This window comes from Sinocyclocheilus anshuiensis, unplaced genomic scaffold (genome assembly GCF_001515605.1).
Source record: "Sinocyclocheilus anshuiensis isolate Anshui unplaced genomic scaffold, SAMN03320099.WGS_v1.1 scaffold733, whole genome shotgun sequence".
NCBI classification, from domain to species: Eukaryota; Metazoa; Chordata; class Actinopteri; order Cypriniformes; family Cyprinidae; genus Sinocyclocheilus; species Sinocyclocheilus anshuiensis.
In genome coordinates, this window is record NW_015539923.1 from 1524605 (window position 1) to 1545178 (window position 20574).

The window sequence follows — 20574 nt, forward strand, 5'->3', positions numbered from 1 at the left end:
AATTAAGTCAGGTCACAAACTATCGCGAGACACGTTGCTATAACGACAGATGTACACAGTTTCCACAAGCGGTAGTTCGGGAGACCGGTGTTGATGTAAGTACTTAAAAAAACTGTGACATTTTGATAAAGTATTGTTGATAAAGTATGTTTTAGCTCTGGAAAATAAACACAATTAGTTCATTTTAACAGCCTTCGCCTTTGTTTCTTATAATTATTCTAACTTAACGCCTAAATGTGCAGGAAGCAAGACTAATGAGAATATATTTGGCAGAATATATTTGACACCATACTTAGCATGGTTCTGAAACATGGTGGTATCATGATATTCTTTGACATATGTTTGAGTACCATGCAAATGCCATGGTATTTTATGTCAAATGTGTGCAATAACAAAATGGCACTACTATGGTGGTAACCTTATACAGTAGTACATTGGAGTAACTTACCATGAAAATACCATGGTATATACTTCAATATGCTAATCATTCAGTACCATGATCTTATAACATCACTGCTCCGTGTCTTTTTTTGTAAAACTTTGCTGCTGTTATTCATTTCATTGGCCTCTTTGTAGGTTAATTCATTGAAATTTGTCCTATTGTGTGCTGTGCGTTTCTCACTCAGAACTCTATTTTCTCAGGATACTTCAGTGGAAATTACAGCCTGTGAAGCTTTCAGTCTGATCAGAGAACACCATGAATTTAAACAACTTTGTGGTACTTCCCAGCAAGCCCAAGTCAATGAAGTTAAATGTCAGGTTTGAACAGTCTGTTCCCTTGAGTTTCTTTTCGCGCTTCAGAATTTTCACATTATTAGCACGTTACACGTCGCGTTTGCAAATGGTGGCGTGCCAAATGTTTAGAGTAGTCTATTCATTTTAGCAGAATAACATGATTTTGTGTATTGTGTTAAATGATTGCTATAAGCAGAGTGACACTAATAAAACAGGAAAAAGTCAGAGTCACAGTAAATATGTAGCATGTAAAAAGTATATTTATGTGTATTTTTTCCCCCAGGAATCTCCAGGAACTGCGTATGGAAACAGTGCAGCTGGATCAACATGCCAAGGAGATGGAGAGCAGACTGGAGGAGCTCAGACAGCGTATGAACCAGGAGAAAGAGGAGAGGGAGTGAGTAAAATAGGGAAGGGAGGGACAGCTTGTTGAGTTAATGAATGAGTGAGTAGATGGATAAATTAATGAGCCAAACAATGACTGTGACAGAGAGCGTTGAGATAAAAGAGGAAATGTAAACAATGAAACGGCAATGAATAAAATTAAAAACGTAGGAAGAGATAGCAAGTGAAAGAAAGAGAATGAGAGATTGTGAGGGTAGGTGTGGAGGCAAAGACAGAAGAATTTCAACAAATAATTCATCCAAAATTAATATTCTGTCCATGTTTTTTCACCCTTCCAAAACCTGTATGCAACCTGCATTTTTTCTTCAGTTTTCCCCCATACTATGACAGTTTAAAGTGGCTATGGCTGTCAAACTCCAAAAAATAACAACAAAAAAATCTCCATAAAAGTAGTCCATATCACACAAATCCTCAAATGCCATACATTTACATTAATTTATTTGGCAGACTTTTCTCCAAAGTGACTAACGTTGCATTGAAGGCCCTCCTTTCCAAGTTGTAACTCAAAAATAAGATGTAATTTTAAAGTTATACATATTTATTTTTAAATATGAACTTGAACAGCAAAAATCACATTGGATCTGCTATTTTCATTTCCTATTTGAATCACTTTTATACTTTGTAAACACTTTCATGTGACTTTGTAAATATACATTAATCTAACTTGACATTCGTCCTAGAAATGCCAATGCCAATCAAACCCAGTGCATATGTGCTTTTTCAAGGGTGTGGGTCACCTAAGTGCAGTGCCTTGCAGAAAGACACTGACATATAGTTAAAGGTCGCCAAAGACAACCTAAAGTTCTCAAAGACACCATCTGCATTAAGTTTCCGACTACTACACATCCATACAGTTCCGTTCTGTTCCTTAGAATTTCGCTTTTGTCTAATGAAAACGTGTGGGTTAGTAAAGGAATAGTTCACCCAAAAATGAAAATTTGCTGAAAAATATATTCACTCTCAGGCCAGATGTAGATATAGATGAGTTTGTTTCTTCATGGGAACAGATTTGAAGAAATGTAGCATTCCACCACTGTTCACAATGGGTCCACTGCAGTGAATGGGTGCCGAAAGCGAGACCAAGCAGCTGATAAAGAACATCACAATAATCCACAAGTAATTCACACATGACTCCAGGCCATCTATTAACATCTTGTTTTTAAGAAACAAATTCACCATTAAGACATTTTTACCTTCAAACCATTACTTCCAGCTAAAATACAAGTCCTTTATCCATGATATTGATTTTTCCAGTAAATAAATTAATCTAATCTGAATCAGGAGAGAAATATGCACAGATCAAGCATTGTTCATAAACAAAAAGGTCCAGAACAGTTCTAAACAAAGATGTCAGTGGATATTTATGTGAGAGGACAACAGGGGATGGGCTTTTTTTTTTTTTTTTACTTGAGGAAGCATTGTTGTGGATTATAAACTTGTATTTTGGCCAGAAGTGGTGGTTTAAAATTAAAATGCCTTTATGATGGATTTGTTTCTTACATACTTGCAGCTTTACACTTCACAAGACATTAAATGATGGACTGGAGTCGTGTGGATTACTTGTGGATTATTGTGATGTTTTTATCAGCTGTTTGGACTCTTATTCTGACGGCACCCATTCACTGCAGAGGGTCTATGTTGAGCAAGTGATGTAATGCTACATTTCTCCAAATCTGCTGAAGAAACAACCTCACGTTTTGGAGGGTGAGTCAGTTTTCAGCTAACTGTAATTTTTGGGTGAATAATTCTTTTAAGACCAGTCTCTGATATGGGTACATTTAAAACTTTGTGTGAACAACAGCCAACTTGTGGTGTGAACGTACCCTTTGACACTTCGGGTGATGTGAGAGGAAAAGGCATGCGAGTATATGTAGCCAAGGTAGAGAAGAAGTGGAAATGGAGTGACAGAGGTGCCATTAGCTTTAAAATCTGATCGTCACATGGAGTATGCAGCTCCTGCAGGTAATCTCAGGTGATGGTTTGACTCAGCACAGCCATCGAGTGGAAGGAAATTGAGTCATCTCGGCTCCAGCAGCTCCGCTCTCACTGCATCGCCATGCTTGTCTTCCCATTTCTCCCAAACAAATTAAGATTAAGTGGGACCGTATGCCAAAACAAGGAAGGCAGGAAATTAGTTTTCTGTCAAAATAAAAGAATAGGAAAAAATAACATCAGTAGTTATTAATTTGATGTCTCTCTCTCTTTCTCTTCCCGGCCTGGCGCCTTTCCTTCAGCTCTTCATTAATAACACTAAAATGTGACCTGTATAGGTCCACCTCATGAATTTATAGTGGCGGCCGTTTTAGGCTTACATATAAGCTCATAACTCAACAGGGGAGGGAAACACTACGGTAATGGGGTAGATGCAGCGAATACATCATATTCCCATATATACTTCCCAACAAATGCAAACATATACATGCAATCGGTCAGGATGAATTATGTTGAGATAGCATGAGGAATGAATTTATCTGTAATTTAACATATTTGTCCCTGGAAAGCGGATATATCAGTGAGGCGGAAAGCCAATCGGAGACAATAGCATGATGCTATTCCTGTGATTTCTTCATGGGGATGGACGGCACCAAATGCACCTGTATCAATAACATAAGGCAGCACTTTGCGATAATTAGATGAATGAATGTAGGGAGAATGCAGCTCTAGACAAGATGTCTGCGAGATCTGGGCTGCATACCGGAACTGTCATATTAAGGGATGTAAGCGGTACCATATCTAAATTGTGATTGCCTCCATACGGACGTTTTTAAATAAAACTGTTTTAGATTAGCTCCTTATCGGCGACCATTAATCAAAGCAGAACTTCTGTTGCGGGTGCCGTGCTGGGAATGGTTGATGTTATCTTCCTCAATGCTCAACCTGCTCGCTGTTTATTGTAGCGAAGGCAGAGGCCTAAAGGGCCACAGGTGAATTCATAAGAGTAGATGAGAGCCGATGGGCTCTGGCCTTATGCTCGGTGGGCGAATAAACTGTACTCACAAAGTGGAGCGCTGAAACAAACTTGTAGTTTCTTTGCATACTTTGTTGTTGCTTGTCCCTACAGAGCTGGACATCATACACTACAGTTTAAAAGTTTGGGGTCAATAATATTTGTTTTTAAGAAATGAATACTTTTATTCAGTAAGGACGCATTCAATTGGTAAAAAGTGACAGTAAAGAATTAAATATATATATATATTTATTTTTGACAAACAGTAAAGACTTTTATAATGTTAGAAAATATTTTGAATAAATGCTGTTCTTTTGAACTGATTTTCAAGGAGTTCTGAAAAGAATGAATCACAGTTTCTACAAAAATATTAAGCAGAACAGCTGTTTTCAATATTCATAATAAGAAGAAATCAGCAAATCAGAATTAGAATGATTTCTGAAGGAGCATGTGACACTGAAAATTCAGCTTTGCATCACAGGAATAAAATACAATTTAAAATATATTAAGACAGAAAACTATGGAAGCCCATTTCTGCCACAGAATTAATTAAAAAGGTAATTGCAACTTTTTATGTCATAATTCACACTTTTTCTTGCAATCCTTGCAGTTTATATCTCACAGTTCAGACTATTCTCTCAGAAACATAATCTCGGAATTGTGAGATATAAACTTGCAATTCTGAGAAAAAAGTCAGAATTCTAAGAATTTAGTTTACATCTTGCAATTCTGACTTTTTTTCTCTGAATTATAAGTTTACATCTCTCAAATCCATGACATGAAAAAAAATTCAATCACAATTATGTCTTTTTTCACAGAATTGTGAGTTTATAACTTGCAATTCTCCATTTATGTATTGCAGTTCAGAGTTATATCTTGGAATTCTGGATGAAATTTTTAATGATGAACAAAAAGTTTACAGCATTATGAGCTAAACAAGTTTTTTCTTTTTTTCATATTTGTATCTGGCCGAAACAAGCTTCCATAGAAAACATTTATTTTAAATTGTAAAAATATCCATAAATAGTTCAAGATGATGTTCAAAATGGGACTATTTTGCCAACATTTTGTGTATTTTATGTTTATTAAATGATGTTTAAATGGTAACTTATTAAATGATAATTTTTCCAAGTTCATTTATTGAGAATACTTGCACTTCCAGAGGCCGTTTTTATAATTCTGAAATCTGATTTAACACCAGATTAAATGTGCAGTAGTGTAACCTCTCACCTGTCCCACTGCTGCCACACGATGAACTCGAGTAGCAGAAGAGTCTGATGTCTGTGACCCTGACAGGAGATAAGTGTTTGTCTTGTTGGTTGGCACTCAGTGTGCGCGCGATGGTAATCCGCCAGTTGTTAGCACAACTGCCATGTTGCCTGCGCGTTTCCCCATAATGCTGACAGGCAGGCTTGAGCGCGGTTAATCCCCATCCCAAACGCCCGTCTTCATCAGACTGATAAAGGCCAGCACATAAACAGCCCTTAATGAGAGTGGACAGCATGCAGAGGAAGTGTCCTCTCTCCCTGCTGGCCCCTTCTAAAGTCTCTGACTTTCTCACTCTTTTATAATATGAGATTTTAGTGGAGCTGCTGAGCTGTGTATTACTTTTCTGAGTGATTAGATTTATAATTTTTGCCTTGCAGAAGATAACATTCTGTTAAATATATATGTATATATTTTGGTTAGATTTTTTGAAAGAAAATTTTTATATATTTGGATAGATTTTTTTAAAGAAAATAATAGTTTAAATCAGCAACAATGCATTAAAAGTGACAATAAACATATTGTTACAGAAAAATAATTTCGAATAAATGCTGTTCTTTTGAACTTTCTATTAATCGAAATCCTGAAAAAATGTATCATGGTTTCCACAAAAATATTCAAGAAATTTTAATAAATATTCAATGAATAAATAATTATTTTAAAGTCTAATAATATTTCACAATATTAATGTTTTACTGTATATTTAATAAAAAAAATGCAGCTTTTGTGAGTATAAAACACTTTAAAAACATTAAAAACTACCAACCAACCATGAACATTTGAACAAAATAATAAATAACTTTGCTATAGCACTCTAATTCTAGAATAATTTTCCGTTTTAAGTGTGGCTTAAATGTCTAGATACTTTTGGGGCCACTTTATAATTTTGGCTTGATTTACCCTAGCATTTAAATAACTTTCACTGTCGTGTCCCAGAGCAAGGCACTTAACCTTAAGATGGTTCCAAGGGGGCTGTCTCTAATTAGTATACGGTAAGTTGCTTTGACAAATTAGTAAATTAGTAACTAGTAAAAACTCAAATACGAGTGTGTACCCTGCTTCCTCTGAGCATGTGAACCTGTTTTTATGTGAACACAGAGCTGAAGCATTTCAGCGGTAAAATCACATGACCTGTCACCAACTACACATTCCTCTGGGATTTGGTATGATTTGGTCTCATTCCTGAAAATTTGTTTTTTTATTTTTTTTTAGAATTTTTCAGGCAGCCATTCAAACAGTTTTACAACCGACATAAGAGAAAGAGACATTTCAAGAGCACGGTTACCTCGTTACTTCTTGCGAAATTATATCGTTCAGGCAGACACACATAACATACATTTCCATCCTTTGAACACACTCAGGCTTGCGGCTCTATGCCAACATGACAGCCCACTCTAAACAAACGGCTTCCCCCGCAATCACGCCGTGAATTATTTAGACTGATGATTTGATGTGGCAACCAAAACAACAAATCAGAAAACAAATGAAGTCGACCTCCGTCTGTGTATCTGTGTGAATTATGTAGGGCAAAAGCTTTCATGTACTGTTTGTATTTGTTTTCCACTATTTGATATGCGCTTAATTAAAAGTTAACCATGAGTTATGCACTAGATTTTAATACTTAGGGTTAGTTTTTTTTTTTTTTTAAGTAATAGTACGTTCTCCAAATGATTCACAACACTGGCTACTACAACTAGTTGCAGTTTTGTGCTGAACTGAGCAACTTTCTGTGATATTTCCACGCAGGAAGATGGGAGCTTCTCACTGGAGTTCAGCACAGCCCGGGATTCAGAGCGTCAAGACGAACAAGGAGAGCGCACCTCACAGAGTAAGAGTTTTCTCACCAGACGACATCATTTCATGCTGATACACAAAAAAAAGTCAGTCAGTCTATCTGTTTAAAATATTCAGTCTCAATCAGGCCGACTTCTCCTCCTTTCATACCAGGGATGGTCCAAAACCTTGGACACACTTTTAGAATTAACTGCATGAACGGTTCACCATAATTTTGGTGATAATGTGATGTTTGAAATATGTTGTTTCGGGCAGCTCTCTCCGGGCAAGATGAAGATTAGAGTGCTGAAGGACGAGCCTGTGCCAGGTGGGTGGACTGGAATCTGAGATGTGTTTTGCCTGGCTTGTTTTGAACTCCTATTTTCCTCAAATTCAACACTAGTAAAGTATTTTTCTGTTAGAATTTCAGAATGGTGCAAGTCAAAATTTTCTTTAACTCTGTTCCAAACTCTAGTAAGCTAACTATCTATTTCTTGACTTAACACTTGTTAGATAGCATAATTAAGGCATCACATGTACTGTATCTGTCACAGAAAAAGTCATTTTCTTGATCATTATTTTTTTTAACTTATTTTCCAGTAAACATCCTCATAACAAGATAAATGTACTTGAGAAGCAACACACTGAGTAAGATAAGATTTGTTTTCAGAGAACATATATTGGATTATTATAATTTTTTTACCCCATTCGCAAATTGATCTTGTTTTAAACAGAAATTAGACAAACTAGAGAGAAATTTGTCCATTGATTTGTCCAAGAAAAAAACACAATTTGCTAGTGTGGTAAGAAAAATAACTCAATTTAAAATTAATTATCTGAAAATTAGCTCCATCTAATTAAAAAACTGGCTATTTTACCAAATATTTGTTTTTTAAGAACATTCATGCAGGGTTTTGTGCTCCCCAGATTTATGTGGCACATAATAAACACATGACAAAGTATTTGAACTAAACTACTGAACAGTAGTCTAGATATGCTCCCATATTAAGTCATTATCTTCTAACGCATGCTATGGACCAGCTCTGTTGGAATCTACTGTGACTGTTGAGTCTCACAGGTTGAGTACTATTTGTGTTATGCACATGATGAACAGTTAAAAGAGTCGCTGCCAATGGAGAACATTCCTAAAGGTACCGTCCTATGTAGGCAGTTGATGAGGTAGCTCACTAAATTGTGGAATAGAAATCATGTGTAGAGTTCTGAATTGTGTGTGTTTGTATAACTGCAGCAGAACAGAAGCAGGTAATTGCGGAACCAGCCGCCAAGGTACATGGCACTAACAGGAAGCTCAACCTGAGGGGAAAAGTCTGTGGACAGTGTGAAGTTCAACTGGCTGGACTGGTGAGTTTTCATCCGTTCTGTTATGTGAACAGAACTATTCTTAATTCCAAACTGTCCATCCCTTTCATTCATCATGCATCATGTCTCAGGTATACACTACCCCTAAAAAGAGGTTGGTATAATATTTCAGTGTTTTTGAAACTCTCTATTACTCATCAAGGTTGCATTTATTTGATCAAAAGCAGTAAAATTGTGAAAATTATTGCTATTTAAAATAACAGTGTTTTTATTTGTATGCATTTTAAAATTAAATGTATTCCTGTGACACAAAGCTGAATTTTCAGAATCATTACTTCAGTCTTCAGTGTCACAATCATTCTTATATGATGAATTGCTGCTCAAGAAACAATTCTTATTATCAACGTTGAAAACAATGTGGAAACCGTGAAACATTTTTGAATAGGAAGTTCAAAAGAATAGCATTTCTATCAACTCTCAGAAGATTTTAGCATGGTAATGGATATGACAGTGTTAATGTATTTGGTCTTGGCGGAAGAGATGTGCTACGCTGCTGCTAAATTGCTGCTAGTTATTGCTGTATTTGTAGATTATTGCTGCTGCAAGCAAGTACAGGAGCTTGCTACTGACAATGCATATGGTGATATAGTGCTGTGAGTATTTAAGACATACTGCTTCACAAATGTCATATAAAAAAACCCGTAGCGGATCTATACAGGTGGAGCTGGGGAAGGTGGAGGGTTTCAGAAGGAACCATGAAAGCGCATTGCAAAATGCTCAAGTGAATGCTAATCAGCCATTTAAATGTAAACATGAACCAATCAGCTTGTGCCAAGTTAACGCTGTGAATATCATCAGTTACGTTAAGAACCCATCAGCCTGCGCCATCTAGAGTTTCATGAAAGAACTTGTCTTTACTGTCACTTTTGTGATCAATTTATGCATTCTTGCTGAATAAAAGCATGAATTGCTTTTCAAAAACATGTTACTGAACCCTAACTTTTAAACTTTTTTTTGTATGCGTGTTTCTGGGGAAGCTAATCAGAGTATTTGCAGAAGTTTGCCAAGTTCAGGGTGCTTCAACTCTAAAAGACATGCAGTAGTTTTCTTTGAGCAACTTTGTAGCAAGTAAACAAGATAAACACAAGATATCCTATTATAGTGGTACCATGAACTTCATATAAACCCATCCCTAGGCAGACAAGCAGTTTTCTCAACCAGACTAAGCTGCAGTGTGAACCAGACTTCATACCGATAGTCAAAGTCTGGCTCTTCAAGACTAAAGTGCATGACACAAGGGTTTGTTATCCTCCATCAGTTTGAATAAAAGAGCTCTCTTAGCTCCTGACGGTAAGATCCCACTTTTTACTTTGAGCTATGACTGGCAGCAGTAGATTGAACTGCTGCTAAATGCAGTGCTGCAAATATATTCCTACTCATCCTATAGCAAAGAAGACATGAACTGCAGATTCTGTAGTCCGGAAGCCCTCTTAAAAATCAGTTTGGGAAGAATGCCACTGCTGTAATTTATTTCAGCGGTGTCGTGCTGAAATGAGACCTTTTTTTATGTGGCTATTAAAGGAGCCGGTAATGGGCTCAGCTGTAGATTCACAGAGCAGTACTGTATTTACCCTTTTCTTTATTCACCGTGAGTGTGTGTGTGTGTGTGTGTGTGTGTGTGTGTGCGTGTTTGTGTGGCCGTATTAAAGGGGACCCTGTCACTCTTAGGAGATTTGGGACTTTCATGTGCTGCTCGAGTGTGTGTGTGTGAGAGGGGACTTGAGTGCTTTGAGACAGACAGTCTCGAGGGGAAATGTACCTGTGGAATTTGCACATCGGCATTTGGCTGTCAAAGACAGCAAGTGTGTTAAAGCGAATGTTCGGTGTGCGTGTGTCTGTCTCGATGTATTTACGGATGTGTAGAGCCAAGGCTTCCTAAGGGTTTCCTCTGTGCTTACTCACACAACCCTAGAGGAAGCCACAGGAGCTAAAGTTGAGCTGAAAGCTGTTGTTTTGTTCAGGATAGAATGTACTGTACTGTTTACTGCAAAATGCCTAGTATACACTGGATACTGCCTACCACATACCACCTTTATGTTGTTTATCTTTGTCTGGCAGAAATATTATGAGTTGTATGCTAGAGTGTTTCCATCTATTTTAAGTTGCAAAGCTATTTCATACTATAGCCAGTGTTGTTTTAGTAGTAATATTTTGGATGAGCTTTCATTTTCATTTTTATATTTTCATTTTAATTTTAGAAGTAATTTTTCATCTGCATAGTTCTTTTTATCTTAATTTGTTTTTATTTAAGTTTTAGTCATTTTAGTACTTAGTTTTTCATCTAATATTTAGTTTTAATTTTGTGTGCTTTGTAATGTTGGGCCGATAGACGATGCCATTGTCCATCGCCGATGGCTGATAGACATCACGATGTTGATTAAGTTTTAGTAAAATCCACTAAATTTTAGTTTTAGTTAACAATAACAACACTGACTATAGCATTCTGCATTGTTGTTGTTTAATGTTTAATTTTGTGGAAAATAAGTCTTAAAGGGGTCATATGATGCGATTTCAAGTTGTCCTTTCTCTTTGGAGTGTTACAAGCTGTTCGTGAGTAGATAAGATCCCTGAAGTTGCAAAGACTAAAGTCTCAAAACCAAAGAGATATTTTTGATCAAAGTTAAGACTCTGCCACGCCCCCCTAAAACGGCTCGTTCTAACACGCCCCCACATATCTACCTCACTATGTGGAAATATTTGCATAATGCCGCCCAAATGTGCACGCAAAGAAAGAAGGCGTGGTTTCAGTAACCGCAGTTAGTGTTGAAGCAGCCATGTCAGGGAGACGCTGTGTGTTTCTGTGCGAAAGCAAAAGCACTTTATTTGGCCTTCCGAAAGTAGATGCATTTAGGAATCTTTAAGATTACTTACAACAGATGTTGCTGCCTTATGTTAAACTGCTTTAAATTACTTTTTTGTCTACATCAATCTACACTCCATACACCATAATGGCAAAGCAAAAACATAATCGTCACAACTTCGTAAATTTATTTAGATATTGCCTGACCCCTCTTCTCAAATAGCAACATGATTTGAGGTTTCATTCACGTTCAGGATGGATTACTGCTTTTTTAGGGATTTTCAATATGACGTGACATGTGGCCAAGTATGGTGACCCATACATAATTAGTGCTCTGCATTTATCCCATCCTAAGTGCACACACAGAGCAGTGAACACACACCCGGAGCAAAATGCATATGAGTTATACATGCTTGCCTTAGCCAATACTACAAATAAGCAGTATAATATTTTTTTTTTATTAATTTCTCTTTGTTCCCATTAAATTAATTGTGTGTATGTAAAAATAACTGTGCTCATTAAATTAACTCTTAGCTTTATGTGATTTTACTATTATAGTATCACTCTGAGCTACAGTCACTTAATTGGTAATGAAATGAAGGTTGACACTAATTACTCTACCTTCTGTGTACCTAACTACAGGTGCATCTCAATAAATTAGAATGTGGTGGAAAAGTTCATTTATTTCAGTATTTCAACTCAAATTGTGAAACTCGTGTATTAAATAAATTCAATGCACACAGACATTCTAATTTATTGAGATGCACCTGTATGTACAACTGTAATTCGTACATTTCTTCCAAGAAGAGAAAACCATATACAGTACAGTAATGTCTTTACCATCACTTTTGATCAATTCAATGCACCATTGCTGAATAAAAGTGTTCTTACCCTAAACTTTTCAAATCAACATATTAGAATGATTTCTGAAGGATCATGTGACACTGAAGACTGGAGTAATGATGCTGAAAATTCAGCATTGCATCACAGGAATACATTACATTTTAAAATATATCACAATAGAAAACAGTTATTTTGAATTCTAAAAATATTTCACAATGTTCCTGTTTTTACTGTATTTTTGGTCAAATAAATGCAGCCTTGGTGAGCAAAAGAGACTTCTTCCAAAAACATAAAAAAATTATTACAAACTTAACTATTGTGGGTTTCTGATATTTAGCTGTGCATTTATATAGTAAAATGCTTTTTTAATCTTTTAAGCCACATTTTAACTTGACCCTCAGGGTCATTCAGACTGCGTTGATTCAACTGGGAGAAATCAGCTCATTATGGTCTCCATCGCAAGCTAAGCGCTGACCCCAGGGCATACAGTGAGCATACCTCTCCAGGACCCCATGACCAAAAGCACTCCACATAGGCATACAAATATGTTTAGGCATCATCATGTGTGTGTCAGTGTTGATCGTAGTGTTTGAGGTGCTCCAATTATTGCATACTACAGGTATGCAGAGATTGGCTCTTCTTCTGAGAACATGACCTTGGGTGACCCACATACACCTTTCACATCTGTTCTCATGTTTACATCTCATCATGCAGCATTAGGCAGCACATGTGCACCACCAAACTTCCTTCTGCCCTGTGTGACGCTCACCCTGCACTGCCGCATGCAGAAAGCCATTAAAGTAGTTACACAAACACAAGCAAACAGATGTCCAGATGGAGGAGAAACAGAAGAACCCATAGGCTCTATTCATAAACCCAGTGAGTTTTCTTGCTGTCTAAAAGTATAGTTTCCAAAGAAAAAAAGAAAAGAAAATTCTGTCATTGTTTACTCACTACTCACCAAGTTATTCCAAACCTGTAAGAGTTTCTTTATTCTGTTGGAAAGATATTTTGAAGAATGTTGGTAACCAAACAGTTGAGGGTAGCCATTGACTTCCATAGTATTTTCTTCCCTACTATGGAAGTCAGTGGATACCAACAACTGATTGACTACCAACATTCTTCAAAATATCTTCTTTTGTGTTTAACAGAAGAAACTCATACAGGTTTGAAACAACGTGAGGGTGAGTAAATGATGACAAAAATTCATTTTTGGGTGAACTATCCCCATAATATTTTAGATTAGCATTTATTTTTTATTTTAAATGTATTTATTTTTTATTAAAAAATGTATTAATTTTTTTTAGCATTAGTTTTACTGATTTTAGTACTTCAGCTTGTTAAACTATAGGTTGAGGTTTTTCATTTAATTTGTATTTTTAAAGGGGTCATATGATGCAATTTCAAGTTTTCCTTTCTCTTTTTTTCAGCAACTACCAAAAATGATTTTAAATAGTTATCAATTACAACATTGTCTGCATAGGCATCTGTCTTCTAAGCATCTAAACCTAAATGAAACTGAAAAAAAAACTGAAGTAGTCTATTGATTCCAATAGAACTTGGTGTTGGTTAATCAAACGACATAATACTCTAATAAGAATAAATACATACCAACTTCAAACCATTTTTGCTTTCAGTGTGGACAGAAATAGCCTGTTGCTAGAAACTTGTGTCATGCCTGTTTAGGTCACAGTGAGGTAAAATGGTTTATTTTTATCGATGCTATAATATATAATATGCTATAACATCATAATGTTACTATAATTACTATAATATTAACTATAATAAGAGTTTCTTTTACTTCTCACCATATTGCTTTTATTTTTTCACTTTGCAATGCATCGCATCACAATGCACTCTGGAATTACTTAAGAATTATAGTGTGGCCAAAAACAAGGTCTCTTAGAAGTGTTTTTGGATCCGTCTTTTCATTGGGAGCTTGATTATGATGCCTTAAAATGCTGCCTAAGAAGGTGCACTGAGTGAAAGAGAGAGCAGTCACAAAATTGCGCTCTGCTTGAAGGGAGAGCGTGGTCTTGGCAAGCAACTGAGAATTGTATTTTACTATGCTCGGCTCTGATGCAGCTTTATGCATCCTAATCCTGTTTAATTTGCTTCCATGGGGGAAAAAGGGAACAAATATTGATATTTTTGTCCTCGGGTTAGTTCTTTACAATCTTGGTTTGTCTTCGTCTGTCTTTGACAAAGAAGCATTTCCCCATTTGCTTTCGATTCATTCTCTTTTATCTCTGTTTTCAAATTGCACACATTTCTTCTCCCTTTAATCGTTTCCTATTGCTTTCTATTGTCTGCAAATCGATATGCAGAGATAAACTAATTCTTTTGCTAATGTTTACTGTAGTTTGGGTGCATAATACAAATTTATTCACAAGACAGTCAAGGTCTTATCTGTGAGGTAAGAGAAAGCATCTTTCAGCAGCCATAATGGCCACTAACAATGTTATCTTAAGGACATAATGTCATAAAGAGGAAATATTCGACTGGTTATTGGGTGAATTATGTGATTTAATCAAGCTTTTCTTCATGGCTGTTATTCATTTGCACTTATTTATGGAGAGATTTGATAATGTTTGCAGTAATCAGTAATAAAAAGAGCAATTACCTGGTGTGAATATGATCAAATTAAAGAAACCCTGCCAATCTACATGTAAGTACTGGGTTTTCTGGATTTTAGGTTTCGCAATGTATTGTCCTTGTGTAGTATGACATATTTCATGGTTGCTACTTTCAAAACTAAAAAAGTACATTGTACATTTTTTTCAAAGTTGTAAATTAAGCAAATATTATTGGTGTATGTCATACAAGAAAATACTATTTCAGTTTTTCTGCTTTAAAATGTTATGTTTAATTCAATGTGTATCTTGACATTTCTTTGCAATTGTCAAATTGTTAGCAATTACTGAGTAAAAATTGCAAAAATCTACACCAATTTTTTTTTCCCAGTGTGTGTACAATGTCCTGTCCAACAGTGTTATTTTAGCGTTTTAAGTTTTTATTTTTATTTTTGAATTCATTTTTATTTCTGTATTTCCTGTTTTCATTTACATTTTTGTTAGTTTTAGTAATTTTGTTGTTTTTATCTTTGTTTTATATATATATATATATATGTATAGTTTTTTATTATATTTCAGTTTTAGTTTCAGTTGATAAACACGTTAACAGTTTAAAAGTTAAATTAAATAAAAATGTGCTGAAATAAAATAGTATTGTTTTTTTTAATTTTTTTATTATTATTATTTTATTTCAAGTAACAATTTTAATGGTTTCAGCTTTAGTTTTAACCTTGCTGCCTCATAGACTTGCCCCATTGTCAATGCATTACCATTTACATGATTGTTTCTTGTTTCTACGAACTGACAGATGAAAATTTCATTGGAACCAACAGCATGTCACAGATGCTGTCCGTAAAGCTTGTTTTGAACACAGGACATCCATTTAATGGTTTGGATGAATGCTTTACCTATAAAGAGTGTGCATTCATTCGGTTGCATCAGTACATTAGCCGAATCATTAACAGGATGCATTTGTGCACTTTGAATTAAAGGTCTGATTGAAATCTATGCTTCGTCCTCCAGGCAGAGCTCCAGACCCCTGTCAGCACTCGGGATGTGTTGGGCCGCCTCCAGCAGCAGGTAAGCAGCGAGGAGAATCAACATACACAAGGTGCATCCCACAAATCCGCTGATGAAAGTGAAGCCACAGAGAAAAGATCAGCTCCTAGGAGCCTTCAGCCCATGTCTGATAACCAAATGCACCACACACAGGTGAGTCACTGATTGTTTTGGGTGGTACAGTATAAGTCCTTATTATAAGGTGCATTACAAGACATAATTGAGGCATTAAAAGTACTTTTATAATGAGCGATATATAAAGTGTTACTTGTACCTAAATGTTGCCTCAAGCAATAGGCTTTTTTTCCACTTCCAGCACTTCACAGAGTTTTTATTTAATAAATTAAGAATTCAATGCAAACAAGATGATATATTGTGCGATAAAGAGCATTAGAAGAAGACAAATAGTATATGTGATAAAAAAACAATAACAACAACAACAGACATTATGAGTATGAGTTCAGTGTTTTTGACAGAAGTTTCTTTTGCTGACTAAAGCTGGATTTATTTGATCTAAAATAGAGTAAAATAGTGGGAAAATAAACTTTACTTGATGCTTTTATGTACAATGCTTTATAAAGGCATTCATATGCAGTATATTTTCATAAATAATTGTAACCAAAGTTAAAATATATTATATTTGCAGATTTGGTACATCTGAAATCGGTTGTTTGTAATGTGTTTAAATGCATTACTTTTTCTGTGTAACAATGAATAGATAGATGAGGTCATAAAATGCATTATAAGGTGCATTACAAGGCATAATTAATGCATTAAAAATACTTTTATGATGCACTTTATGTGAAGACTTTAAGTGGTGTTACCATATAGTAAAATATAATAATAATTTAAAACAAAAGTTTTTAATGTGTTTTTATGTGCATTTATGTGATGCGCAGCTGAATTTTCAGCATCATTACTCCAGTCTTCAGAGTCACATGATCCTCCAGAAATCATTCTAATATGCTGATTTGCTGCTCAAGAAACATTTTCAATTATTATCAATGTTAAAAAACAATGTTGTGCAGTGGAAACCATGATAAATTTTTTTTTTCAGGATTCTTATCAGGATTTTTCAAAAGAACAGCATTTTTTAAAATATAAATCTTTGCAACATTGTAAATGTACAGGTGCATCTCAATAAATTAGAATGTCGTGGAAAAGTTCATTTATTTCAGTAATTCAACTCAAATTGTGAAACTCGTGTATTAAATAAATTCAATGCACACAGACTGAAGTAGTTTAAGTCTTTGGTTCTTTTAATTGTGATGATTTTGGCTCACATTTAACAAAAACCCACCAATTCACTATCTCAACAAATTAGAATACTTCATAAGACCAATAAGATTCCCTTTGAGCTAAATTGACCTGTTTCCCTTACAACTGCCACTTTTGATTAATTTAATGCATCCTTAACCTTACTCCAAGCTTTTAAATTTCTTTAACAAAATTAAGAGCAAAAGATGTGCATTAGGCGTCTGACTGATGTTTTACCAATGGATTTTATCATTCTTGTACTTCCACAGAGAATGATGGGAAATGTAGTTTTATTCCACACATTTGTCACCTCATAAACCTGCTAAATAAACATTTCTAGCCAGCTTTATCGCTGATTGATATCTCACAGCCAGTGGCCTGTCTCTTTCTTATTCTGTTTCTAGGTAGATTCAATTTTATTCGTCGAAAGACTTGAACACGAAACTGCTCGCAACTTTCTGTAGAGTGTGGAAACTTGGCCATGTGCTCCATTTAATTTCATCTCTTCCTCTCACTCTCTCTGTCACTCTCATTGTGTTCTCCGTGTCTCGCCTCAGGTGTTGTTCGTGAATGACGGTGTTGATGTGGAGGATGAGGAGGCTGCTGAGGAAGAGGACAGCTCTCTGCAGAGAGGAGGCTTTGATGAAGAGGAGTCAGCTAGGTCCTTCCAGGAGGCTCTGAAAGAGTGGAGAGAGAGAGGACAGAGGCCAGGTAACACACACACATAAGCGTCTGAGTGTGTTTGGATGTGCTACAGTCAAACCGCGGTAATAAAGTGACATGCTGTCAGGTTCGTGTGAGCTGCCACGTATATTCTCTGGCAGGCTGTCAGAACACACACAAACAGTATCTCATAAAGCACACTCATGTGTGGCATTGACTGAAATAACGCACGCCGCGAGTATGACAGGGCTGCTGATTGGTTGCCAGGTAACTACATATACGTATGCATGACAAACATGTGCTTGTTGATGCACGCACGCGCATGTGTGTGTTTCCAGGCGCTGCATGTGGTTTGCAGAAATGCCTCCGTGATTTGACAACATATGACTCAATGAGTTAGAGAAACTATACTCAGAAACTTGAATGATGATGCCAGGTCACAATAAATTCAATCTGTTAGGGATATTAGTCAAGAACAGCGGGATATTTGTTTGCTAAATGAGAGCAGACTTGAAGTTTCCATGCACTTGACTTCAGGATCTCCTTTAAGAGAATCACTGTACTCTGTTTGAAATCAAATACTAGCCTAGTGCATTCTAAACCTACTATGGTGTAGGAATAGTATATAATTTAGTGCACTTTATGCAGTGATAAATGTCACAGCCTCACCACATCAGGGGAACTTGCAGTTAATTAGTGGCAGATTCACATTAAAGCTCTTAGATTAATCAGATGTGAGCTTGATGCTAGACTTCATAAAAGGTAAAATGGCTGAGTAACTTAATTTTCTACTTTATTTGAAAGAAAATGCATTTATTTGATTATTATTTATATAGTATTGCAACACTTATGATCAGAAGCATATTAGTAAACCAGAGACAAGAAATGTCATGAGCTGGCTTTGATGTAACGGTCAGAATTAATACAATTCCTAGCTATCAATTCTCCCACATGATATTTGTAATCAAAATCTTTTTATTTCATAGGGACTTGCAATAAAGTGACTTGAGTGTCTCTGCAGCATGTCAATAGGAGCAATTTATTTTGATGCATTATGATGCACATCACACATCCAGTGTAGACAGGATGTCAAGTGAAATTTGATGATTTATTTATTTATTCATTTTTCACCCTCAATTTTTTATTAAAAAAAAAAAGCATTGAAACAAATGTTTTTGGATGCATTTAAAGGGATAGTTCACCCAAAAATGAAAATTCTGTCATTAAAGTACCCCTATTATGGGTTATGAAAGGTTCATATTTTGGTTTTGGGAGTCCCCAACAACAGGTTGACATGCATGCAAGGTCAAAAAAACACTTTCATTCTCTTATAACATGCATTTATTTTTTTATCTTATTTGCTCAACGACTCCCAAACGATTCGCTCAACTATTCATTTTTTCAAACCCCTGTTTTGCATGACGCTAATCTGCGGTGAATGGTCCAATTGGCGATTGGTCGATTTCATCATGCCTGTAATGCCTGATAAAGCAGCGTTTGTGAGTGCAGTGCTGCTTTGTGTACAGCGTTACTGGGGAAACCGCTATTTTTACCGCTCCAGAAGCGGCACCTAGTGGCAAAGAATGAATTTGCATTTTCATTCAGGCCAACGCGAAAAGACTGCGAATGAACGCAAAGAGAGAAGTGGGCGGGCAATATGCTAATGTTTCATGATGACGTCATCATGAAACGGCTTGGGATTTGTTTTAAAAACGACTTGTTTCAATGATTCAGAGTTGACTCTTTATACACGGTGCACTTTCAGATTTAAAACTTTGCAGGATGTTTTCATTCACTTAGAGCTGTGTTACACACTGCATGAAAGGTAATTTTCAAAAATCCATAATAGGGGCACTTTAATTACTCACCCTCATGTCCTTCCAAAACCATAAGACCTTCGTTCATCTTTGGAACACAAATTAAGATATTTTTGAAGCATTCCGAGAGCTCTTTGACCCTCCCATAGACAGCAAGGATCCTTACACGATCAAGGCTCAGAAATGTAGCAAGGAGATCGGTAAAATAATCCATGTGACATCAGTGGTTCAACCGTAATTTTAAGAAGCTACAAGAATACTTTTTGTGCGCAAAGAAAACAAATTCAACTTTGACTTTATTCAACAATTCGTTTCCTCCACATCACCCTATAGCGCCATTTTGGAGAGCATCACATACGTAAACAACGTATGTACGCGGATACGTTGTTTACATTCAGATCAAAGCGTAAACAACGTAAACAGTGTATCCTCGTATGGTGCTGCTGACACAGAACAGCATACGTTGTTTATGTACTGTGTGTGATACTCTCCAAAATGGCGCTATAGGGTGACACGGAGGAGAAGAATTGTTGAATAAAGTCGTTATTTTTTTTTTCTTTGCACACAAAAAGTATTCTCATAGCTTAGTAACATTACAGTTTAACCACTGATGTCAGATGGACTATTTTACCGATCTCCTCGCTACGTTTCTGAACCTTGATCGTGTAAGGATCCTTGCTGTCTGTGGAGGGTCAGAAAGCTCTCGGAATGCATCAAAAATATCTTTAATTTGTGTTCCGAAGATGAACGGAGGTCTTACGGATTTGAAACGACATGAGGGTGAGTAATTAATGACAGAATCTTTATTTTTGGGTGAATTATCCCTTTAAGCAAGAGCTGTCTGTTTCTTTTTCTTTTCCCTTTTCATTTGAAATAATAATAATTGCATTTCATTTACATTTATATGCATTACATTCATAAATAAAGAGTATATTATAATAATAAGATAATAATATAATAATAAAAGAATATTTATTTTATTTAAATGCCACTTTTAGAATTTTATCCATTCATTAATTTGCGCAAAACTTGTGCCACAATGCTACCAATGCATTT

At 35.9% G+C, this 20574-nt stretch overlaps 1 protein-coding gene across 1 annotated transcript in view; it reads left to right on the forward strand.

Moving 5' to 3' along the window:
- Positions 1–686: 686 nt before the first annotated feature.
- Positions 687–20574, forward strand: part of LOC107686607 (zinc finger B-box domain-containing protein 1-like) — a 41973-nt gene continuing 22085 nt past the window's right edge. The window contains exons 1-7 of the mRNA XM_016483667.1: positions 687–759; positions 1019–1132; positions 7100–7181; positions 7403–7454; positions 8376–8488; positions 15746–15934; positions 17596–17749. Of these exons, the coding sequence (XP_016339153.1) occupies positions 698–759; positions 1019–1132; positions 7100–7181; positions 7403–7454; positions 8376–8488; positions 15746–15934; positions 17596–17749 (766 nt within the window). The 5' untranslated portion in view covers positions 687–697. The remainder of the gene's footprint in view (positions 760–1018; positions 1133–7099; positions 7182–7402; positions 7455–8375; positions 8489–15745; positions 15935–17595; positions 17750–20574) is intronic.